General features: G+C 36.0%; 1 protein-coding gene and 1 pseudogene across 1 annotated transcript; one reads left to right on the top strand and one right to left on the bottom strand.

Moving 5' to 3' along the window:
• Window positions 1-2,927: 2,927 nt before the first annotated feature.
• Window positions 2,928-3,881, bottom strand: LOC114093680 (olfactory receptor 4C46-like). Its single transcript, XM_027936551.2, has one exon. The coding sequence runs from the start codon at window positions 3,879-3,881 to the stop codon at window positions 2,928-2,930; it is 954 nt and encodes a 317-aa protein (XP_027792352.2).
• Window positions 3,882-4,491: 610 nt separating this feature from the next.
• Window positions 4,492-26,962, top strand: LOC139706973 (olfactory receptor 4P4-like; annotated as a pseudogene).

Below are 26,962 nucleotides of genomic sequence, written 5' to 3'. Positions count from 1 at the left end.
CTAGAAATAATGAAGGGAGGTGGGAGTTAGCCCCAAGCAGAATCAGCATTTTCTTTAAGGGCAACTGCCTCAGGGCAGAGAGTCCTCAGGCAATGTAGAGTAATCCTTAGGAGTAAAAAGACCACCTACTAGTAGCAGGAAGGAACTCCTACAAGACATAGAGCAGCTTTGTTAAACACTTGCAAAGACTCATAGATCTCTCTGATCCATCTCCTCAATTTCCTCATCCATCTTGTGATGGGAGACAGAACCTGAATCTTACCTGTGACTCCTCTCTCTCCAGGTCATTTTGTGTTCCACAGATGTAGAACCAGATGTGGGGATGTGGGGATTTCTATGAAGGTGACAGACGGAAGCAGGGACTGCGGGAATCTGACAAGGTAAGGGGAAGAAATATGTGTTATCAAAATAAGTTTGGTTTTAGCCTGGGACCTTGAGAGCTATAGAGTATTCACTCTACTCCATAACTTGTTCTGCCTGGAGGCAAGCGGATTCCAACCTTCTTATCCTTTTGTGATGGTCTTTTATTGTCTACTTGAGGACCCTAAGATGGTAGAGAAAATCCATAGACTGAAGCTCCCATTTTCTTTAGTTGTTCAGAGAAGTGCAGGGCTGTGAGCTGTTAGAAGCCCAGAGACATAGTCGCTGGGTCTTGTGCACACTGGCCTGATGGAGGTGATCTGGACATGATTCCAGTGTCCACCACACTCTGCCTCTTCACCAGCAGGACCAGAGTTCAATCTACAGTTTTCACACTCATATCCTTACAATAGGATTCTGCTCTTCTGCTGTCAATCTTACTCCCTTCATTCATCTAACTGTGTAAGTCGAGTTATCACTGTAAATCTAAAATCTAATTGTATCACTTGCCATCTTAAAAATACTTTCAATTTTTTTTCTCCATGATCCTTACCATTAATCTGTAACAGGATTTTGAGTACTGTTGTGATTGTACCTATTTCTGTCTTTCTAGTTTCAAGAATGACAATTTACTTTTTACACTAGCTGAGTGTGCAGTTCCACACCTGGCATTCAGTAGGGTTTAAGTAAACAATTGCTGGATGAATATTCAACCTAATATCCCCAACCACATTGAATTATTTAGGTTTCCTGCATATTTTGTTTATGCCTTCTGTCCTTTATTAAACATCACCTGTCATGGGGATGCATTAATTCAGTCTCTTGTCTCTTCATTCTCCTTACCCAATTTTGTCCCAAATGCGCCATTTATATATCTTTCCTTGTAGGAATCCTTTCACATCCCCAGGTATGTATTTGTCATCCATCAAACATGCTTTCATAGCCCTCTGTCAATCTTAACTTGTATATATATTTCTCAGGAGTTCTTTCCACTCCCTTCTGGGAGTCTCTCCATGAATCTTAAGCACTGGGAAGGAAGAAACTGGTGTGTTTTCATTCATCTCAGGGCAATCCCTCAAATCACTGTGTAATGAGTGAACAAATCAGTGAATGAAAAAACAAACAAACAAAAATCCTGAAGTTGCTTTTGTGTAGAGAGAGCTATATGCTTTGACAAATATGTTTTACTAATGAAATGTGACCACAAAATTACAGAAAAAAAAGTCATCAATAGCCAACATGCATAGATAATGAAATCTTGCTGAGAGAATATCAAGGTCTAATGTTTTTGCTCATATGAAGAGAATGTCAGTCGCAACCTCTTTCTCATTGCTCAGTTCATGTAGGGCAAAAGGAAAACAAAATGTGCTTTCTTTTGGAAGGCAAGCTTAAATTTCCCCTCAGTCTGAATCAGATTGAAGGTTAAAAAATATTATAGTCCCTATTACTAATTTTACAGAATTTACTTATGTGTTTTTATGCTTGTACTCAATCACTGACTGCTTATTAGGGACCATACTTGGTGCTAGCAAGCAAGTAATTCATGGAGTTCGGTTGTGTATTATCAAATTGAAGTTCCTCGGAGACAATCAAGTTTCTTTTATGTGATCCATCGCTCCTCTAATAGGTTATCAACATAGGTCACAAGAGCTATAATTTTTTTTTCTGAAGACTACAAGGAAAGTCAGAAACATGATCAAATCTACATTATTTAGTACTTAGAGGTTAAATGTCCCTTATGTTTATAGTCCTAGTCTGTAATACCATAATGTTATCCAAAACGTATTACCTAAAATGTGATATATGTGTTTATAAAAGATGTTTATAAATAAAATTTGATTTTTAGATATGGAAAATCAATTACCAACAGAATATGCTCAGAATAGTATTTTAGAATTATAATGAACACACTGATGTGATCTATTTATTATCATTGCATGGCCATGTAACATGGAAATTAACAGTATAATCTTCTTGAATCAAATGTATGATATATGATATGTCAAGAGCTTTGTAATGTTTTGAACAACTAATAATAAAAAAAACAGGTGAACACATAAAAAAAATAAATTTACAGATGAGAACCACAAAAATAAATAAATAAATAAATAAATTCCCTAGAACCTTAAAAAAAAAAAACAACAAACACTATAATCTGGAAAACTAGTCAGAAGATTTCTGCTCAATACAAATGTTTAATTGTTTGTTTTGTTATTATTAAAAGGACAGCTTATGAATTTATATACATGGATAAAGCAAAGAAAACCAAGTCTTGATTTGGTAGATTTTTTCAACTTGTAGCATGGTCCTGAGTTTATTGTTCATTTTTATTCATACATTTTTAATTCCTTCAATGCAGAGTTTAAAAATATTGTTGCATTATAATTATACATAAGAAGGGTATGCCGTATTCACACATGCAAAATACAAGTTGATGCATCTCATGAATTGACAAATGAGATTGAATAAAGCACAAGTTTTGAGTAAATATGACTTTTATCTTTATCTTTAAAGTGCTGCTTGGTGAGGTCATTCAAAAGGGCCATTTGACACTTTCTTCAGTAAACTCAGTGTTGATCTTCAGTCATAGTTATTTGTCCAGCAGAAAGAAACTTCCTAGTAAATAATTTCTTAATGGTACTTTTCATTTGGGCATTTCTCAAGGTGTAGATCAAGGGATTTAACATGGGAGTTATCATAGTGTAGAAAACAGCAACTGCCTTATCAATAGGTAACGTAACTGCTGGTCTCAGGTACACAAACATGGAAGGGAAAAAGAATAATACCATCACTGTGATGTGGGAGACACAGGTAGACAGGGCTTTGCGCCTACCCTCTAGGCTCTGTGTCCTCAGGGAGCACAGGATGACCACATAGGAGACCAGCAAGAGGAGGAAGATTAGCAGGCAGATGAACCCACTGTTGGCAACAACAAAGAGCCCCAGAGTGCGGGTATCAGTGCAGGCCAAACTGAGCAAAGGACTCAGATCACACATAAAGTGATCAATGACATTAGGGCCACAGAAGGGTAGTCGGAAGATGAAGAGGATCTGGATGGTTGCATGGAGAAAACCTCCCATCCAGGACATGCCCACCAGCAGCATACACAGTCTCCAGTTCATGATGGTTGCATAGTGCAAGGGCTTGCAGATGGCCACATAGCGGTCATAGGCCATCACTGTAAGCAGGATGACCTCTGCACCTGAGAAGAAATGTTCCCCAAAGACTTGGGCCATGCATCCATTAAACAGGATGGTCTTCTTTTCATGGAGTGAATCCACAATCAGTTTAGGGGTATTCACAGAGGAGTAGCAGGCATCAATAAAGGAGAGATAGGTCAGGAAAAAATACATGGGGGACCCCAACAATGAACTGGCAGTGATGGCAACCACAATGAGCAAATTTCCTAACATAGAGATGATGTAGATGAGCAAAAACACAGCAAATATAATTTTCTGCATCTTGGGGTTTTCTGTAAGTCCTAGTAGAACAAATTCTGTCACGTTGTTCCTTTTCTCCATGTACTTCCTGTGCAACTTTATTACATTACCTGAAAAACATGAATGCAACCTTGAATTTGTTAAACTTCTCCATGTCACAAAGAAAGGAAGCCTGGATTGTATTGTCTGTGAAATCTCATGAGTTCCACTGCTTGTTTCATAGATTTTGTTGAGCATAAAATATTGGTTCTGTTACCTTATAGATTATTCAGATGCCTCCTGAGTGATGATTGGGCAAGAAGCATATGCATGAGAAATTTTTATAGACATGAAAGTCAAGAGGCCCTTGGAATACATGGACTCTTTTGTGGAAACCAGAAAACTAGGAGAATAAATATAAGTAAAAGATTAAACAGATTGTGGCAGTTAAGTCCCTAAGGGAGGTAGAAGATTGATGTAACAGTCATCATGGTATAGTTAACAATTTTCATCCTTATTCTTAGGAAAATGGAGACTACAAAACATGTCTATGAAAATGAGTGCAAGTATGACAAGAAATCTGAGGAAAGGTGAATCTGGGGCATTACCCTTGTAAATGCCACTGTGTGTCCTGGAAGAAGCTGGTCAAGGCTCAGTGAATAATGGAAGCCAGATCCAGGAACCCCAGGTGGCTGACTATCCATGAGAGTTGATGGAAGAATTTCAGTGCAACAGTGATGGAAATGTAAGTATAAAAAGCTACTCTGAAATAATTCATAATGCTGGATGACTAAACCCAAGAGCTTCATAATAGCCAACTATAAATTACTTTGCAATATTTGTTCAGTGAATTTCATGGTACCAAGTGTTTTGCACACACAATTCTTTCTTTTTTTTTGTAGTTGTAGATGGACAGAATGCCTTTATTTTATTTATTTTTATGTGGTGCTGAGAACGGAACCCAGTGCCTCACACATGCTAGGCAATCGCTCTGCCACTGAGTTACAGTCCCAGCCCCATATGTTTCTTTTTAATACTTAGAATAACCTGTGAGGTAATACTACTTCACTACACAGATAAGGAAACAATTTGAGAGAAAAATGATTGTAGTGGTTTAGCAATGGCAATGCTAACCAAAAGTCATTTAACTCTTCAGGTTTTCTAAATGCTTTTGCAGATGTCTGCATATTTAATAATCACTTTAAGAGTAGTGGTTGCTGGCTAGAGTCATCTTATAGGTATATTTAAACTTATTTTGCCTGTAATGAAAGCACAGAGAAATTAAGAATTCTGCTCTAAAGGAAGAAGCTAATAAACATAAGAGCTAAGAACAGAACTCAGGTTTTTCTTATTCTATTTATTTTTGTCCTCCAAACTTTTAGCTTTAACTTATATACCCCATATTGCCCTGTTTTAGCAATGTACCAATAATTCTCTTTTGACATGACCATAATTATTATGATTAATTAAATACCACCTGAGAGACATCTTTATATGAACTAATTTCTCCAGCAGACTCACAGACATATAATGATTCATTTGAACTCTCAAATATTAAAAAAATAAATGTTTCTGCATTCTTGGAGGGGTTCCTTTGTCCTCATCTGTCCCTCACATCCAATTTTCCCTTTCTCAATACTGCCATAATGTGGTTACAGATCCTGTTGGATATGTTGAAAACAACTATCACAGCATCTTGGCTTTAAATTAGTGAAAACTGATTAGAATCCTGGTTATTCAACTTGAAACTATTTTTTCCTGGCAAAGCACCCATCTATTTCTTCTATCTATGGAATGATAATTAAGAATATCACCTCATAAGTTGTTCTGATAATTGATTATTATATGAACACACTCACAACCGTTCTGATGATACATAGAGGACTTTCCATTATGTTTAACTGCGTGAACTCAGCAGATGTGCAGAATTAACACACTGAACAGTGAAGGAATTATCTCCAATATTACTTGTAAAGAATCCACAGAAACCTATATTATCCATAGCCATTGATCCCAGAAAGATTTCCCATGTTTTATTTTACTCAATATCTGATGTCTTAGGCCATCTAGTATTCATATTAAATCTCTTTGTGAGAAGTTCATTTAAATTTTGTTTTTGCCTGTGTGAATTATCTTAGTTAACAAAAGAGTGTCTCATGGTAAAGTAGGCTTCAGTTGCTAAAGGATTTTTACTTCATGTTTTGTGACTCTTGAATTGTCCACTGATAAATTAAATTTACCATCTCTTGAAAAATTAAGGTGAGGGTGAAACACCCTATAATCATACTTTAAAACGTTGAAAAGTAAAATTTCAGTACATGAAAACTAACAATATTTAGTGAACATCAGCACTGTTGAAGAACTTACCTTAGTAATCTTAGAGGATTTTAATGATGCTTGTGGGTGTTCCAAAGCACTCCCATCTTCAGAGTGACCTCCACTTAGAGTAAGAATCTTTCAATATTAAAATATAAGACACAATTGAAAGAGAGTATTCAAATAATACAATATCAAATCAACAAATACTAAGAAGTCTTTCTAAGTCCAAATCTTTCCTTCCCACATCAAACCTTGAATGTCTCACAGAAAACCCAGGGATAGAACTTGAAATGGATTCACTTGTTTCATTATGGAAAAGTGATCTTCATTATCCAGGTCTGGTCTTCAGGGCAGGAGGTAGAAATTTTGAAGGAAAAAAATTCAAGTGGGTGTCATCATGATGAGTCTCATTTGATGAAGTGACTACTATAGATGGTATTTACTCTTACATTATCTGGGTATTTATGGTTTCCATAAAGTCTCTTGGACCTTGCTAGTAGCTGTGCTTTCTCTCCCAGGAATTAATTACCTTTGATGGAAAGGTTTTGTCTTAGTCTCATCCTGGAAAGAGATTTTGAAAATCTCCCCCTCTTGAGTGGGGAAATGTTATGTCCTGCACTTTGGACCATAAGCCCTTGAGAGTCCCTATTCCCTCTATGAACTTGGTTTGTTTCGAAAGCTGAATGCCAAGCAGACAGCATGGCAGTAGGAGTCTTGTGCGGAGACCAGTGGTGCAGTTTCCCTGATGATGCATTTCGCAGAGGGAACTTCCTGCTTCTGACTGATGTTTAACCATTTCTGAAACCTATTGTTGATTGCCTAAGAGCAAAGCTGCTGAGGCATAAAATTAATAGTAGTATGTTAGAGTACTTTCCTCCAAAAGCTGCTCTTCTTATTTCTAAGAGTGTTTGGAAGTAGCCTTAACCTGGAATGTTCTATATTACGATCCTCTTTGGGTCTTACGGGCTGTCCTGGGATAAGAGGCAACACTACAAATTTGAAGATGTACTTGAAACAGAAAAGTTAAGTCATTTGGTCACTTGATAGTTTTACTTATGTCCAATTTATTTTTTCTAGGAGGTATATAGTGGTAAATTATTGTAGCTTTAATTCAAATTTTAGTAATTATTTATGTTAATTTAAACTTTCACAATCTTATTGGTCATTAGTATATCATCTCTTGTGAGGTTTTCATCTATAGCCTTACCAGATAAAACAGAAGTTTTGGCTTCTTCTTTTGTAGTTTTAAGTGATCTCAACAGTACTTTTAAGTGATCTCAATGCCGCAGTCTGGCTGGGCACAATCAGGAGCCACTTGTCAAAAGAAACTAACTTTATTTTTAGAACCAAACACGCCAAACAAAACAGCCTCTCAGGAAAAACCCTCAGAGCCTCAACTGCCACCACCGGCTTTCCACAAGCCTCTCTCTCCCCACACAAGCTTCTCTCCACCTCCCACAATCCTCCTGCTCTTGAGGCCGATTGGCTGGGTCACGTGGGCAGAGCCAAAAAAGTCCCCCAATGAGCAGCTCCGTGGTCTGAAAGGGCAGGGAAACAGTCCAATGAGCATCACCGCAGAGGAGCCAATCAGCTAGATGTTGCTGGGGCCGAGGAGCCAATCAGCTAGATGTTGCTGGGGCCGCTGTGAGCCAATCATCAGCCGGCAGCTGGAAGTTTGCTGGGGCCCCTTCGGCTGTGGCTCTCAACATCTCCCCCTCTCTGTTTAAACAACAAGCATGTGGCTTAGGGACCGTGCCTGTTAGGCAGTCCAATTCAACATATGGTCCTTACCCGTCATCGGATGAACTGACCTCTAGGCGTCAGCCTCCTGTCTTAGGTTGGTACCACTGCAATTGGATCATACCCGTCACTGACTACCGGTCCAGAATACAAGTATACTTGTGGATAGGCCTTTGCACCAGTGGGGGGGTGAGGTTCTTTGCCTCACCTCTGTTGGCCCCCAAATTTTAGACCATCACTAGTAGAGGAGGATGCAAAATGCCATGACATTAAGCCAATTGAGGGCTCCTTTGAAAAATTGTACCACCGGTGACATCATCAGCAAAAATACCCCAACACTACCACAAGTCGCTGCACCAACAGATAGTTCACAATGCATACATGTGAGCTCACAATGTGTCCAGGCAAGTTCTGCAAGCAGTTCAGTGATGGCTATTGTAGAAGCTGTAGATTGGTTTTATCTTTGACTTCACCAGCACTGGGATGAAGATAGGAATTCTGGCAATAATGGCTAAAGAAAAAATTATGTAACATTACAGAAGGCACTAAAAGAAAACAATTTTCTTAACAATTTACATTGTCTTCACCGGCACTGGGGTGAAGATAGGAATTCTGGCAATAATGGCTAAAGAAAAAATTATGTAACATTACAGAAGGCACTAAAAGAAAACAATTTTCTTAACAATTTACATTATCTTTAAGAGAATTATTAAATATAATGAAAAGGAAAGGTGAAAGTAAACAAACAGATATGTTAACCTTCTTTTTTGTTTACATATTAAAACAATCCTCAACAGTTGTTTACCCAATTTAAATTAAACCATATAAATCACGTGAAAAAAAATATTTGGATCCATTTTATCATGAGCGCTCATCATATATGATATATGGACATACGTACATTCAAACATATAACACAAAACACAAGTGTGCACACATAATATAATACATACAACACATAACATTATAGTAAAGGCCTTATAACTTTTTACAGGTGAAATCTCCATTGCAATGTTTAAAAACTCTATAGTCAAAAAATAGAACTGATCAGCAAAACATTAACCTAGGTCTGTATGAGCTCAAAAAACAAAATAGAACTTCATGATATGGCAAAGGGCAATAATAAAATAGATGTTGAAAAAAGCATCCTGGTTCTGTTGCAGATGTAAGAATAGCCAAACTGGAGTTTTGGATATCAGTTGTTATGGATTTGAGCCAAATCATCTTCTTTTTGGTCTGTAGAAATCGCTTTAGTTAATCTTTCTGGAATCCAAATCGGCTGCTGTTCTCCCTGTGGAAACACATAAACAGACCCCCGACTCCAGACAATCACTGGGTCAGGACCTTGGTTAATCTCTCTGGAATCCAAATCGGCTGCTGTTCTCCCTGTGGAAACACACAAACAGACCCCCGACTCCAGACAATTAATGGGTCAGGAACTTTCCATTGTCCTGTTAGAATATCCTTCCAAAGTACCTTGGGCTTATGCACATTTTTTGGACACATATGCCTTTCCGCAGCACTAAGTCCTGATGAATCCAAATTTAAAAAGTTTAGAGTAAAAAGGGTTATTTTAAGTTTATCTTTGGGGAATATATACCCCTTCCCAATTCCTTCTTTTTGCTTTAATAAGTACATTTTAATAGTTTGATGAGCTCTTTCAACTATGCCTTGTCCCTGTGGATTGTATGGGATTCCTGTTATATGAGTAATGCCAAATGTTGAGCAAAATTGTTTAAAAGAGGTAGAAGTATAACCAGGGGCATTATCTGTTTTTAACTGTTTTGGAACACCCACAGTGGCAAAATTTTGTAAGCAATGAGCTATAACATCTTTAGTTTTTTCTCCGGCATGAAGGGAGCCCATCAAAAATCCAGAAGAAGTATCAACTGTAACATGCAAATATTTTAATTTTCCAAATTCTGGCAAGTGTGTGACGTCCATCTGCCAAATATGGTTAGGTATCAATCCTCTAGGATTGACTCCAAGATTAACTTGTGGTAAAAAGGTCACACAATTTTGACATTGTTTTATTATTTGTCTAGCTTGTTCCTTAGTTATTTTAAAACGCTTTTGTAAAGTATTAGCATTGACATGGAACTTTTTATGAAAATTTATAGCTTCTTCTAGTGTAGAGAAAATATGTATGTCATGTGTAGATTTATCTGCTAAATCATTGCCCAAACTAAGGGCTCCAGGCAATCCTGTATGTGCCCTGATATGTCCTATAAAGAATGGATCTTTTCTGTCCCAGATTAGACTTTGTATAGTGGAAAGCAAAGAGAAAACAGTAGAAGAAAGGGAAATCCTACCAGCATCTTCAAGAGATACTATAGCATTAACTACATACTGACTATCAGAAAATAAATTAAATACAGAATCTTTAAACATCACAAAAGCTTGTAAAACTGCATTAAGCTCTACCTTTTGAGCTGATTGTTTGGGTACTAAAAATGTAAAAGTTTGATCAGGGGTAACTACTGCTGCTGTACCATTATTTGACCCATCAGTGAATATATTTGGAGCATTCATGATAGGTGTTTTTCTTGTCATTTTTGGAAAAATTACAGGATGCAATGACCAAAAAGACAATAAAGGATTAGATGGTAAGTGGTTATCAAATGAAACATTAGATTTGCACATGATTATTGCCCAAGTATTTAACTCATTAGCTAACTCATCAATTTGATTCATAGTATATGGAGTAATAATTTTATTGGGAGAAATTCCAAACACTCCCTTTGCTGCTTTTATTCCTTTGAGTATTAATTGTCCTACAGCCTCAGGATACCTAGTAAGAATAGTGTTAGGAGAATAAGATAAATGTATCCATAATAATGGACCTTCTTGCCAAAATACTCCTGTAGTAATATTTTTTGTTGGTAGTACAATAAATAATAAAGGCAAACTTATATCAATTCTATCCAAATGCATATTTTCCATATATGTTTCAATGATTTTTAATGCCTTTCTTGCTTCAGGCGTTAACATTTGGGGTGAATTTGGATCTGATGGACCTTTTAGGATATCAAATAAAGGTCCCAACTCTCCTGTTGGTATACCTAAATAAGGCCTTATCCAATTTATGTCTCCTAATAACTTTTGAAAGTCATTAAGTGATTTGAGTTGATCTACTCGTATTTGAATTTTTGGTGGACAGACCATGGTTGAGGATAATAGAACTCCTAAATAATTAATTGGAAAATTTAATTGTACTTTATCTATTGCTATCTCTAGATTATAATTTTTTAATAAGTTTGTAAGTGTGGCATAGCATTCTAGCAATGTGTTTTTATCTTTGTGTGCTAATAATACATCATCCATATAGTGAAATATTTGTAGTTCAGGATTTTGATTTCTAAGTGGCTGGATTGCTTTGTTAACATAAATTTGACACATAGTTGGGCTGTTAGCCATCCCTTGAGGGAGTACTTTCCATTCATATCTCTGATCAGGACCTTCATGATTCAGTGTAGGGATAGTAAATGCAAAACGTGGACTATCCTCAGGATGAATTGGAATTGAAAAAAAACAATCTTTAATATCTATAACTAAAACATACCAGGTTTTTGGCAAAGCAGACAACTGAGGAATCCCTGATTGAGCAGGTCCCATAATAACCATCTCATTATTAATGGCTCTTAAATCTTGCAATAATCTCCATTTACCAGATTTCTTTTTGATGACAAAAATGGGAGTATTATGGGGAGATACAGAAGGTTGTATATGTCCTTCCGCTAATTGTTGTTTGACCAGGTCATGGGCTGCTTGTATCTTTTCTTTAGTCAGGGGCCACTGAGGAACCCATACTGGTCTTTCTGATTTCCAAGTAATTTTTATTGTCTCAGTGGCCCTTTCTGAAAATCCAACCCATGTCTGTCTGTTCCTTGATCTATTTGTATTGGTGCTGCTATACCTTGTTCTTGTTTTTCTAATCTTTTTCCTTTCCTAAAACCTTGTCTAGTCATAATAGTGGGTGCATTTTGGTTGATGTTATTTGTTAATGTCAAACCTAATTGATCTAGGACATCTCGTCCCCATAAATTTACGGGAAGATGATCCAATACATATGGCTGTATAGTTCCTTCACATCCTTCAGGATCCTTCCAATCTAATACCATTGCACTTCTATGGGGATTAGTCGCCACTCCTAGGCCTCGAAGCGTTTGAGTGGCTTGTTGTAATGGCCAATGTTTTGGCCATTCTTGATGAGAGATGATGCTAAGGTCTGCACCTGTATCCAGTAGCCCATTAAATTCATGTCCTTGAATATTTAGTTTTAGCATGGGGCGAGAATCTAAATTTAAAGAAAGCATAGCCCAATCTACACCTGTGGAGCCTAATCCCTTGGAACCTCTTTCTACAGTACGACTGGAAAATTTATCATGTAGGCTGGGTATTATTAGTAACTGTGCTATTCTATCTCCTGGTGAAATTACTGATATACCCTTTGGAGAACTGGCTATAATTTTTATTTCACCTTCATAATCGGGATCAATTACCCCAGGACTTATCATAAGTCCTTTTAGAGTAGAAGAGCTGCGTCCCAATAATAAGCCTACTGTTCCTTTGGGAAGAGGTCCTTTCACCCCTGTGGGAATGATTTGAACTCCCATCTCTGGAGTTAGTACTGCTCTGGCGGAGGCGCAGATGTCCAACCCTGCGCTCCCTCTGGTTTGTCTGATGAGGGATCTGATGGACAATGTGTCCTGGGCACTACCCTGATGGGGTTGCTGGGTTCCTCCAGTGCTCCGTATATTTGTGGTTTTGGGCCCCGGAGCATTGGGCCCCCCTGTCCATTTTTTGGCAATGGAGCCCGATGCCTTTCTCCACGATATCGTGGATAAACACCTGGTCCTTGTTCGTTTTTTGATAATGGAGTACCCTCTATGGTGGTTTGAGAACGGCATTCATTAGCCCAATGTCTCCCTCTACAGCATCGTGGGCAAATACCTGGTATTCTACTCCTTTGATACCTAGTTTTGTTAAACCCTCCTCCAATGGGGCAATTCCTTTTAAAATGTCCTGTTTGTTCACAATTGTAGCATGTTCTTGGCCTGGCATCTAAAGCCTGTTTTACTGCAGCTGCCACAATTTGCCCTTGTTCATTAATGTCTCTGGCATCTAAAGCCTGTTTTACTGCAGCTGCCACGACTTGCTCTTGTTCATTAATGTCTCTACATAATTTAATATATGTGTTTAAATCTTCATGTTTCCATGGTCTAATGATATCTCTGCACCAACGATTCGCTTGCTCATAAGCCAGGTGTTTTAGTAATGGCATTGCTTGTTCTGTATTCCCAAAAACTCTGGTGGCTGTTTGAATAAGCCTATCTACAAATTCAGCATAAGGTTCATTAGCTCCTTGTATTACCTTAGACAATTGACCTTGTAAACCTCCATGTCCTTGTAAAGTCTTCCATGCCTTAATTGCATCTACAGCAATTTGTGCGTATACACCAGGATCATATGCAATTTGTTGCTGCTGATCCTCATAAGGTCCCTTTCCTAACAACATATCTAGATTTCTCTGAGGATAACCAGCTGCTGCATTTCGCCTAGCCGTCTCCTTGCAAAATTCCTCATTGGCAACCTTCCATAACAGGTATTGTCCTCCATTTAGCACAGCTTTACACATATTAGCCCAATCTGCTGGCGTCATGTTCAAGTTGTTAATGGATTCGACCATGCTTACAGTGAAGGGTGCTTGAGGACCATAGGTTGTTACAGCCTCTTTTAGCTGCTTCACTGTTTTGAAATTTAAAACTTGGTAAAATCGCTGCCCTCCTGCCTCAAATACAGGGCATGTTAATATTTGAGATCTTGTCTCAGGATCCCAACTATCAACTGCGGGGGTTGGGGACCTCCCAGCATATGGAGGTGGCCTTGTTAGTTGGACACTTACGTCCTCTGGTGATAGAAAGGTGTTAGTAGCAGTCTCCTGTAGAGGTGGTGCTGTTGGTTGGACACTTACACCCTCTGGTGATAGAAAGGTGTTAATAGCAGTCTCCTGTTGTAACTTTCCCCCTGATGGCTTTTTCTGTTTTACACTTTCTTTCTCTGTCTGACTAACTTGAGAGGCCTTCTCTTTTACTTGAATCTTTTCCTCTGTCTGACTAGCTTGAGAGGCCTTCTCTTTTACTTGAATCATTATGTCTTCTCCTTCCTCTACTATTGTCTGAACTGAAGGCTTTGGACTAAGCAAACAAGACACCAACGCCCACAATGTCAATGTGCCAACTGGCAGAGTCCCTGGGCTTTTCTTTTCTATTCTTTTTAAATCTTCACCATGATGGTTCCATTGTGATATATTTAACAACTCCTCCTTAAAAAGCCATGGGCTACATTTTTGTATTGTATCAACGTATGCCCTGACTGCTATTGATTTTACTGGGATGCCTCCTTCCTCTAACAATTTACTTAACACTCTTTCAGTTTGTTTTTTTACTAATTTCTGATCCCGTATTTCTACTATAATACAACCCAACAAGATGACGCCTAACAAAACTGAAACAGAGTGAAACAAAATTGAAACAACACAAAATCATTATAATAGCCTCCTGAAATGTCCATCCGTCCTTTCTCCCTATCTGTTCCTCAGATGTGAGCGGTTTTTCTTCCAACTTACACATCTCCAGGGACAGGCAACTTAAAACAAAAGTGAAACAAAGTAACAAAAGAAGAATCTTAAAATGGCTACCCATCCTCTTGCCCTGCCCTCAGGGGCGAGCAGTTCACTTACCCTCAGTCGCTCCCCGTGCGAGCCACCAGATGCCGCAGTCTGGCTGGGCACAATCAGGAGCCACTTGTCAAAAGAAACTAACTTTATTTTTAGAACCAAACACGCCAAACAAAACAGCCTCTCAGGAAAAACCCTCAGAGCCTCAACTGCCACCACCGGCTTTCCACAAGCCTCTCTCTCCCCACACAAGCTTCTCTCCACCTCCCACAATCCTCCTGCTCTTGAGGCCGATTGGCTGGGTCACGTGGGCGGAGCCAAAAAAGTCCCCCAATGAGCAGCTCCGTGGTCTGAAAGGGCAGGGAAACAGTCCAATGAGCATCACCGCAGAGGAGCCAATCAGCTAGATGTTGCTGGGGCCAAGGAGCCAATCAGCTAGATGTTGCTGGGGCCGCTGTGAGCCAATCATCAGCCGGCAGCTGGAAGTTTGCTGGGGCCCCTTCGGCTGTGGCTCTCAACAATCTCAACATCAATATATTTGATCTCAAATATATATATATAACCATACACAATTTAGTCCAAGTCTGTGAATTATCTTTTTTCATTTAAAATTTTATTTTTGAACAAGTAATATTTTATTGGTTCTTTTTAGTTATACAAGACAATAGAATTAATTTTGACATAATTATAAAAGCATAGAATATTTTTGAAGTACATTAACATAAAAAACCCTACATATATAATATACATAATTTGGTGAGTTTCAAGTTATATATTCCTATATAAAGCTGTAACCATACTCCATGCTATAAAACTATCCAGTCTCCTATACAATCTCCTGCAAAAATGTCCTCTCATCTTTTTGTTTATTGTTATTGTTGTGATAAGAACTCCCAACACAAGATCTATTTTCTTAGCAGAATTTGGGGTGCTGAGCTCACCTGAACATCTTCTACCCCTCTACTCATTATCCTTTGCTCAATAGTTCTCTGGCCCCTACTCTTTTAGCCACTGGTACCTCCATTCCATTCTCATTTTATTTTTATTTTTTTTTATTGTTGGTTGTTCAAAACATTACAAATTTCTTGATATATCATATTCCACACTTTGATTCAAGTGGGAGATCAACTTTGTTAGATTCCATCTGAGTGAGATCATATACTTGTCTTTGTGCCTTACATATTTCACTTAACATAATAATCTGTAGTTCTACTCACACTGCTGCAAAAATCAGGATTTTATTCTTTTTATGGCTGAATTGTCTTCCATTGTGTATATGTACCAAAATTTATTTTCCATTCATCAACCAATTTACCTTGCGTTTATTTCCTATTTTGTTTATTACAATTTGTTCTGTATTGAACATGGGAGTGCAGATGTCTCTGACATATTAATTTTATTTCCTTTGGATATATACCAAGTAGTAGGATGGCTGGGTTATAAAGCACTTCTAATTTTAAGCTTTTGAATAATCTCCATATTGATTTCTATAATGGCTATACTAATTTACATTTCCATTGACATGGTGCCAGAGTTCCCTTTCCTCTATATTCTTGCTCACAGGTTCACACGTATTATCTTTATTCTACTTGACGATAATCCTTTTAACTAGGTTGAGGTAACATCTCATTTTGGTTTGCTGTGCATTTTTCTATTTCACCTACCTGAAGGCTATTTTAGCATATCTTTTTTTTGGAAAAAATCTCCCAAAGATATTATTTGCACTTTTTAAATCAAAATTGATTTTTCTTTTCTTTTCATTATTTATTTGTAAGAATTCCTCATATAGTTTGGATCTTACCTGTTACCAGATAAGTTTCATGAGTATCTTTTCCCACTTAATAGGATGCCTTTTCATTTTGGTGTTTCTTTGTAATGCATTTGAAACTATTATTTTTAGTTTGTTATAGTTCCACTTTATTTTTTGCATTTTTTCCTTCACTGTTGATATCATACCTAAAAAAATCACTGCCAAGAAAAATGTCAAGGAAATTTACCCCTACATTTTCTGCTGTGAGTTTTAGCGTTTCAGGTCTTATATCGAAGTCTTGAATCAATTTCAAGTTCATTTTTATAAATGGTACCAGATAATGAGCAAGTTTCATGTTTATGTGTGGGAATCAACTTTCACCAAAAATTAACAAGAGAATATCCCTTCCTTATCATACATTCTGGATCAACTATTAGTTTACTGTATGTGCATGGTTATGTCTGGTCTCACTAATTTGTTTCATTGGGCTCTGTGCATATTTTAATGACAGTGTCATAATATTTGAGTAGTATAGATTTGTAGCATATTGCAAAATCAGGCAGTGCTATACCTCAGGTTTGTTCTTAGTTTTCAAGATTGCTCTGGCTTTTTGGCCTCATTTGTAGTTCTGCATGAATTTCTTTGTGTGTTTTTTTCTATTTCTGCAACAAACATCATTGGAATTTTGATAATGATTTCATTGGATTGGTAGATTGCTTTGGGTAATGTGGACATTTCAACAATATTAATCTTCCAATTTGTGAGCATAGGGTTTCTTTTAATTGATTTATATCTTCTTTATTTTCTCTCTGAAATATCATATAGTCCCTAAAGCAGAGGTCTTTCATCCCCAGGGTAATTTATTCACATGATTTTAGTCTTTTTGCTGCTATTGTACATGGTAGTTTTGCACAAGAGATACAGTCCATTGTTTCATGATGATTTTGTATCTTGCAAATTCACAGAATTAATTTGTTATTTCTAACAGACTTTTATAAAGTCTTAGGAGTTTCCTAGCTATATAAGATTATGTCATTTTTTTGCCTATTTTCTAGGATTCTGTTTTATAGAATTGATGGGAGATGGCCTGCTCCTTGGTCCTGTACTTACATAAAAGGCACTTAGCTTTTTACCATTTAAGATAGTATAACTGTGGGCTTGTCACAGATGGATTTATTATATGGAATGTTGAGAAATATTACCTCTATACCTAAATAGTTGAGTGATTTATCATGGTTAATATCAATACTCTTATGATAGTTTCTTAGCTCATTGATATAATTATGTAATAAAGAGTTTAGAATTCATTAAATGTATATTACATAACATCAGTTAGTTTGGACTTTAAGGAAATTATTCTGGTTTGAGAGGGGGAACTTGTCACATTATCAATGCTAATACATTACAGAATCACTCATGCCAAGATTCTAAATATAAATAAAAGAAAGCCTTAAAGCTCTCTGTATGACCACTTTAATGTTACTGGCTTTTTTTTTTTTTTTTTTTTTTTTTTTTTTTTTTTTTTTGCAAATATAACTACACAGGCTTTTGTTGCAAAAAAAAAAAAAAAAATGCCTATGGTAATTTTTCCCTCTGGTCTGTCTTAAGTCTTTTAATTCAAAGTATTCCTAGCAATGCAGATCTAAAATATTTTTGTGCATTGAAGATCCAAAAAGGAAGACAGCTGCTGTCTATATCAATTTGCTGTTTAATATTACAGAGAAAAATTAGAAGAATCAGCCTGAAGAACAACCTTGACATTGAAGAGAAATATAAAATATGAGACAAGATTAACATAAATACTTTTCTTAAACTGGGAAAATCTTTGAAGTTTTGGACATCTATTTACATATAATTTGATTTTAGTAAATATTAATTTTTTTATTTTAAGTCTTATGGAATATTTTAATGGTAGTTCTTTTAAAGAACAGACTTTTAGGATGGTAATTTGAGGACAAATTCATTTGAGGGGAAAGTTATTAAGCCTTTGAATTTGTGATATGAGAAGTATTGTAAAAATATGAGTTTTTGAAACATACAAATAAGGATTAGATATAGATGTTTCTATTTGAACTTGGTTGTAATATTCCTATTTGCAAAAGGGGAAACAATACAATAACATGCATCTCATTGTCCAAGGTAAAAATAAAATAGATAAATATATAAAAAATATTTAATACCATGCCCAGAATATATTAATAATTATGGCACATAAACATTTTACATCAAATAATTAAATTTATATCTTCCAATTTCACAATTTTTCATTGTTAATGATATAATAAATAGTTAAATAGAAAAACATGAAATTGTTCCTGATGGAGTTTCATACTACCAGCCACATATTCTCTGGACCTTAGTCATGCATTTATTTGTCAAGAATGACAATTCAGTGGGTTTCTCTTTTTTTTTTTTTCCTGGAAAATGGAATTTGACATATATTTGTAAATAATTTTGTAGAAAAATCTTTCTCAAAAAATTTACATAGTAGAGACTTTTGGCAAATACACTTAAAGTGAAGGGTATGGGATCTTCACTTGTACACCATTGTGTTTCTATGAGAGAGACCAGAAGAAGAGAGAGAGAGAGAGAGAGAGAGAGAGAGAGAGAGAGAGAGAGAGAGAGAGAGAGAGAGAGAGAGATTAGAAAGACAGAGGCAGAGACATAGACTTTGGAACCATTCAGTATTATTAGAACAGAAGGGTTTTACAAACGTTCTCATCGAACAGTGGCTATTGCAACATGAGATGGCTTTTTCCAAGAGCTCCCAGAACTGCTTTGGGGACTGCTTTGAAGCATCTTTATCCACATAGTTCTGTAATATCCTAACTGATATTCTCTTATTGTAACTAAGACAGTCCTAGATCAATGTTAAAGAGTACTGGTGCTTTTGTCAATATCAGGGAAATATTTTGAAGCAGGATTTGCACTTCCTACAGTTTTAATTTTGGTTTCACAATGAAAATAAATATTGTCAATCTACATTTCTAATGAACATCAATATTTTCACATACAATTTCAAAATATAATAAAATCAATAAATTTACTATGCTCTATATAAAACTATAGTCAAACAATAGTCAACTATAGTCAATTTTCTAAGTTACTCAACTTTTTTGCTTTGTTTTATATAATCTGCTTCCTGATTTTGGCTTATTTTTAAAATGTATTTTCTCTTCTGAATTGAATCATTCCTTCTTGCCTCTTTTAAAAATCTTCCTTCATGTCCTATCTAGAGATTTAAATTATGCAATTATGCTTTAAAATAATGTATTCTCAATAACTCCTTTTCAAAGATCACACCATTGTTTTTATCTTTTAGTTTTCACTACAATATAAAAAGGGTATATATGCAACTCTGAATATATGCAAGATTTAAAGTTATAAATAAATATTATCACAAAAATAAAAATCCAAAGAATAAAAGTAAGGGAAAAATCTGTATAGTGCTTTTGGAAGTATGGCCATTTTGATAATATTAATTCTGTCTATCCAAGAGCAACGTAGATCTTTTCATCTTCTAAGGTTTTCTTTGATCTCTTTCTTTAGGGTTCTATATATAGGTCTTCCACCACTTTTGCTAAGTTGATTCCCAATTATTTTATGGTTTTTGAGGCTATTTTAAATGGGGTAGTTTTCCTCATTTCCCTTTGAGGATTTGTCACTGATATACATAAATGTCTTTGATTTCTGTGTGTTGATTTTATATCTTACTACTTTGCTGAATTCATTTACTAGTTCTAAAAGTTTTTTGGTGGAACTTTTAGTGTCCTCTAGGTATAGAATCATATCATCAGCAAATAGTACCAATTTTAGTTCTTCTTTTCCTATTTGTATCCCTTTAATTTCTTTCGTCTAACTGCTCTTGCCAGTGTTTCAAGAACTATGTTAAATAGAAGTGGTGAAAGAGGGCATCCCTGTCTTGTTCCAGTTTTATAGGGAGTGCCTTCCATTTTTCTCCAATTAAAATGATGTTGGTCTGGGGCTTAGCATAGATAGGCTTTATGATGTTGAGATATGTTCCTGTTATTTCTAGTTTTTCTAGTGTTTTGAACATAAAAGGGTGCTGCATTTTGTCAAATGCTTTTTCTGTGTCTATTCAGATGATCAAATGATTCTTATCTTTAAGTCTATTGATGTGATGAATTACATTTATTGATTTCCATATGTTGAACCAACCATGCATACCTGGGATGAATCCCTCTTGATTGTAATGCACGATCTTTTTGATATGTTTTTGTATTCAATTTGCCAGAATTTTATTGAGAATTTTTGCATCTATGTTCATTAGACATACTCATCTGAAGTTTTCTTTTTTCTAAGTGTCTTTGCCTGGTTTTGGAATCAGGATGATATTGGCCTCATGGAATGAGTTGGAAGTGCTACCTCTTTTTCTATTTTTTGAAGTAAATTGAAGAGTATTGGTATTAGATCTTCTTTAAAGGTCGTTTAGAACTCGGCTGTGTATCCATCCCGTCCTGGGCTTTTCTTGGTTGGTAGACTTTTGATGGTGTCTGCTATGTCATCACTTGAAATTGATCAGTTTAAATTGTGTGTATCATTCTGATTCAATTTGGGTAAACTATATGACTCTAGAAATTTGAAGATGCCTTTGATATCTTCTATTTTATTGGAGTATAAGTTTTTTCAAAACAATTTCTAATTATCTTCTATATTTCTGTAGTGTCTATTGTAATATTTTCTTTTTCATCATGTATGTTAGTGATTTGAGTTTTCTCTCTCCTTCTCTTCATTAGCATGGCTAAGGATTTATTAATTTTATTTATTTTTTGTTCACTCAATTTTTTCAATTGTTTCTTTTGTTTCAATTTCATTGATTTCAGCTCTGATTTTAATTATTTCCTATCTTTTGCTGCTTTTGGTGTTGATTTCTTTTTTTTCCCTAGGGCTTTGATGTGTAGTGTAAGGTCATTTATTTGTTGACTTTTTCTTCTTTTAAGGAATGTACTCCATGCAATGGACTTTCCTCTTAGAACTGCTCTCATAGTGTCCCAGAGATTTTAATATGTTGTTTCTGTGTTCTCATTCACCTCTAAAATTTTTTAAAATCTCCTTGATGTCTTCTGTAACCCATTGTTCATTCAGTGGCATATTATTTAGTCTCCAGGTATTGGAGTGGGTTTTATTTCTCACTTTATCATTGATTTCTAATTGTATTCCATTATGATCTGATAGAATGCAGGGTAGTATCTCTACTTTTTTATATTTGCTAAGAGTTGTTTTGTGGCATAGTATATGGTCTATTTTAGAGAAGGATCCATGGGAAGAAAGTGTATTCTTTTGTTGAAGGATGAAATATTTTATATATGTCAGTTAAATCTAAGTTATTGATTGTATTATTGAATTCTGTAGTTTCTTTGTTCAGCTTTTGTTTGGAAGATCAATCTAGTGATAAAAGAGGTGTGTTAAAGTCACCAAAATTATTGTGTTGTGGTCTATTTGACTCTTGAAATTGAGAAGAATTTGTTTGATGAACATAGGTACAACATTGTTTGGGGCATATTTATTTATAATTGTTAAGTCTTGTTGGTGTTTGGTTCCCTTGAGCTGCATGTAGTGTCCCTCTTTATCCTTTTTGAATGACTTTAGTTTGAAGTCTGCTTTATTTGATATGAGGATGGAGACCACTGCTTGCTTCCAGTCCGTGTGAGTGGTATGATTTTTCCCAACACTTTACCTTCAGTCTGTGGATGACTTTCCCTATGAGATGAGTCTCTTAGAGACAGCATGTTGTTGGGTGTTATTTTTTGTTTAATCCAGTCTATTTCTTTTGATTGGTGAGTTTAGGCCACTAACATTCAGGGTTATTATTGAGACATGATTTGTATTCCCAGCCATTTTTGCTTATTTTTGTAATTTAGCATGACTTGGTTTCTCCTCTGATTAGATTGTCCTTTATTGTAATACCTCCCTCTGCTAATTTTCATCATTGTTTTTCATATTTTCATATTTTGCTTAGGATGTTCTGTAGTGCAGGCCTTCTAATTGTAAGTTCTTTTAACTTTTTTTAAGAGAGAGAGAGAGAGAGAATTTTTAATATTTATCCTCAAGCCTTTGGTGGACACAACATCTTCACCTTATTTTTATGTGGTGCTGAGGATCGAACCCAGCGCCCCGTGCATGCCAGGCGAGCGTGCCACCGCCTGAGCCACATCCCTAGCCCTTAACTTTTGTTTATCATGGAACATTTTTATTTCATCATCAAATCTAAAGCTTAGTTTTGCTGGATATAAGATTCTTGGTTGGCATCTATTTTCTTTCAGAGCTTGGTATATGTCGTTCCATGATATCCTGGCTATGTGAGTCTGGGTTAAAAAATCTGCTGAGACGTGAATTTGTCTCCCCTTATACGTGATCTGATTGCTCTCTCTTGCAGCTTTTAAGATTCTATCCTTATTCTATATGCTAGCCATTTTCATTATAAGGTGCCTTGTTGTAGATCTGTTGTAATTTTTTACATTTGGTGTCCTGTAAGCCTCTTGTGTTTGGTTTTCCAATTCGTTCTTCATGCTTCAGAAATTTTCTGATATTATCTCATTGAAGAGATTGTACATTCTTTTGATTTGGAACTCTGTGCCTTCATCTATCCCAATAACTCTTAGACTTGGTCTTTTGATGCTGTCCCATAATTCTTGGATGTTCTCTTTATGGTTTCTAACTATCTTCACAATGTGATCAATTTTATTTTCCAGACTGTATACTTTGTCTTCATCATCTAACATTCTTTCTTCCAAGTGATCTATTCTGTTGGTTATGGTTTCTATTGAGTTTTTAATTTAATTTATTTTATCTATCATTTCAAGGATTTCTGACTTTTTTTTTCAGAGTCTCTCTCTTGAAATAATCTTTTGCTATCTGTATTTGCTCTCTTATCTCATTATTGGAGTGATCAATTTTTGCCTGTATTTGCTCATTTAGGTCATTATTTTATTCACACATCATTTTAATTATGAACCTTCTGAACTCCTTCTGACATTTCATGAACGTCGAGGTCCATGGGTTCTGTTATTATAGTGTCTTGATTTGTTTGGGGCTCTTTCCTCCCTTGCTGTTTCATGTTGTCTATGTGTCTTCCTTTCTTGCAGTGTAGATCTGAGATATTACAGTCTGTTCCCTATATTCTTGTAGTACCCATGCAGATCGTATGTACCTCACCTGATTTGGGGCTTCCAGACCCTGCTGGTGTCCCTCAGTGAATGCTACTGCATCCTGGATCTGTGTCCTGAGCAAGTTAAGAGTGATTGGATCTGGGCCGCTGGGCTTGACTTCCCGTGAGAGTCTGCTAGTCAGAAGGGGTGGTCCTGTGCCAGAGGCCAGGCTCTGACAGGTGTCTGCCCCATGGGGGAGGGGTCAACTGTGCCTCCTGTAAGCCTGGGTCCTGCACAGGCTGGTGTGAGTGGTTCTTAATTACAGGATTTTTGGCTATACTGTTGACAAACATTTTAAGGAGTATTTGGTGAACTCAAAATGAAGGGACATTCTGTGGGTTTTTAATTTTCTAGAAAACTCACATTAGACAGGAATACTTGAAGCATACATATTCACACACACTTCTTCCCAGAGAACATGATAAAATTGGTGAGAATCATTTCTTAACATGGGGACCAGAACTACAGCTTTCTCCTCAGGTTACAGAGATAGGAAAAAGATACTCAAATTGCATAAAAAGCACCTCTCAGTCATCAAAAACTCAGCGGTGAACGGTATTTGAGCTATATGCTGCAGAAATGTCTTTTTTTTGCAATGTACTTTTAATCTAGTTGTAGAGTTGCTCTGATAACTTCCATGTAAAAGGATGCTAACTGGTGAATTGATCACTTTGGTATGCATAAAGAGTTCACTTTCTGTAAAGAAGCAAAGTTCTGGAAGGAAATAAAAATGTACCTTTAGAATATAATGGGCATCTAAAATGTACCTTTGGAATACAATGGACATTTTATTTACATTTGAGCCTGAAAATACTGAGAACTAATTTGGCTCTCTAGAGACCATGACTAACCAACATGGTTTTCAAAAAACAAGTACACCTGCTTCAAACTTTTATTTTTCCTTGTGGGGTGACCTCCTGTCAATTATTATTTGATTCAGTGATGTGACAGGTGACCATAGTTACAAACTGATATGCATTTTGTATTTTCTCACATGGTAGGTGAGCACTCTACCTCTGAGCCACAACCCCAGCCCAAGGCTCAATTTCATTTAAGAGCCTATTTATGCTTGATGGGGATTAGATTTTAAATCATTTATATAATTTGGTTTATTAAAATAAAAATTATTATGTTTATTAAATATTTTACATTTATTTTATTAGAATAAAAAAGCATACAAATCCCTTTTAATAATTGTTCAAATCAGGTAATATGTCCAACATTTTTTTTCTTCAAATAAAATATTACTGTAGTTCAATTTTGGAGAAGATCAAAACCAACTTTTCAAAAATGTGCCATTTATCTAATTCTGTTTTGGAAAATTTTATATGGAAATGAATATGTTTGTTTGAAAATTCAACTTCTATTACTAGTAAATTATTCATTGTGTTAGTAACAATATTTACCTAGTACCTTGGAGAATTGTGAAGAAAATTTAAGTAGAGTTTGATTAAGAAATTAAGTTTAAGATTGGTGTAGAAAATATACATTCCAAAAAGGCAGGTGTTTTGAGATCATCTGGTCAGAATTAATTATAAACATTTTGATTTTAAATAGTAGTGACCAAAATTGATGGAACATGGTGATGGAGATGATCATAATTCTGTGTCATTTTTCAGGAACACCCATGATGTTCCTTAGCACTGGGTCTTACCACCTACTACAATAGTCTGAGCCCATGGGATCAAATCCTTTTGCTTTGAAATAACTTGCACTGATGGTGATGATAAGAATACTACTCAAATATTTACATCGATTTGGAATTGAAATTTCCCACTTGTAAAAAAGGAAAACTGAGAGTTTGATTGAGTGATATTAGACTCAAAATGTGTTAATCTTCTTAAATATTATTGTATTTGCTCAGAGTAAATTTTACCTAATACTCCCAGTGCTTCAATAATAATGTCTATAGAAATATTACCGTAAATTACAAAACAGCTTCACATTCTATTACTATTTGAATGTCACAAATATATGTATTGTATAAGGCAAGTAATTCCCTATTATTTGTACTTAAACAGATGAAAGAGTTGACTTTCAAGGTAAAGGCATATTATATTATGGTGCTAAAAATAGAGCCTGCCTTGAAATTGGTCTCTGTATGGATTTATCACTGTCTGAGAGTTTGTGAGACTAGACAAAATGATTGCATTGCATGAATTTAAAAAAAAAAAATACATACCCTCCAATCACAAGGTTCAAAGAACTTCCAAAATATAATATCCTGCATTGAGTGCAAACTTTAGTATAATATTCCCCAAAGCACAGTCTTTCCTGGAACTTATTCTTAGGTTTATTTGGTGGTTCCATTTTGTTGTTTTCCTTGAATTAATTAGCAGATTAAGCTATTCTGTGTTTTAAAGTGTCAGCACATAATTTTCAGTAAATCACTGAGAAAACCAATAACAAGGAACCAAATAACACAAAAATATTTCAAAAGGCTTGCTTCAGCTTCTTAAAGAGAGAGCATTGCATCTTAAAATATTTTCTTGTAAATTTGTTTAGTTTTTAGGCTAATTAACTCTAACATGGTCTTGAGATAATGTATATTTCACTAAAGAAAAAAAAAAAAAAGCCAAGTTAAATTAGTTGGTACATAATGAAAAAAACATGTTAGCTGTGTAACTTATACTTGTTTCCTTAATGAATTTTGAGTCCCAAAAATTCAGAGCAGCATTCTTTACAGGGAGCAATTGCATATTTCATCAAAATTTAGGAGTACATATGATCGAAAGTAAAATATTAATATCATTGTTTGAACAAAGTATTTCTTCCTCAATTACTTCGCATTCTCTGACCTTTGCTCCACTTCCACAGTGACCCCTAAATTAATGACTGACTTACTGGCTGAACAGAAGATCATTTCCAAAAATAACTGTATGGCACAGCTGTTTAGCACCCATTTATTTGGAGGCATCGAGATCTTAATCCTCACGGGGATGGCCTATGACCACTATGTGGCCATCTGCAAGCCCTTGCATTATGCTGCCATCGTGAGTAGACAGAGATGCAACACGATCATCCTGGCGTGCTGTGCTGGGGGATTTGCACATTCTGCCAGTCAGTTTCTTCTCACCATCTTCTTACCCTTTTGCGGCCCCAATGAGATAGATCACTACTTCTGTGATGTGTTACCTTTGCTGAAATTGGCCTGTTCTAATATACACACACAATAGGTCTCTTAGTCATTGCTAACTCAGGATTAATTGCTCTGGTGACTTTTGGTGTGTTGATGTTGTCTTATTTTTGTATATTGTACATCCTAAGGGGATGCTTCAGGGAGGGCCACAGCAAAGCTCTTTCCACTTGCAGTGCCCACATCACTGTTGTGGTCCTGTTTATTGAACCCACATTATTCATCTACATCAGGCCAGCCACAACATTCCCAGAAGACAAAGTGTTTGCTCTTTTCTACACCATCATCGCTCCCATGTTCAACCCTCTGATCTACACGCTGAGAAACACGGAGATGAAGGATTCTCTGAGGAAAGTTTGGTGTCATCAAACACTTCTGGAAAGAAAGTAA

This window comes from Marmota flaviventris, chromosome 9 (genome assembly GCF_047511675.1).
Source record: "Marmota flaviventris isolate mMarFla1 chromosome 9, mMarFla1.hap1, whole genome shotgun sequence".
NCBI lineage: Eukaryota > Metazoa > Chordata > Mammalia > Rodentia > Sciuridae > Marmota > Marmota flaviventris.
The sequence above is the reverse complement of the archived record's forward strand: the minus strand, read 5'-3'. Positions and strand labels throughout refer to the sequence as shown.

Excerpts from the sequence above, each read along its gene's own strand:
- LOC114093680 (XM_027936551.2), bottom strand. The coding sequence starts at position 3,881 with ATGGAGAAAAGGAACAACGTGACAGAATTTGTTCTACTAGGACTTACA.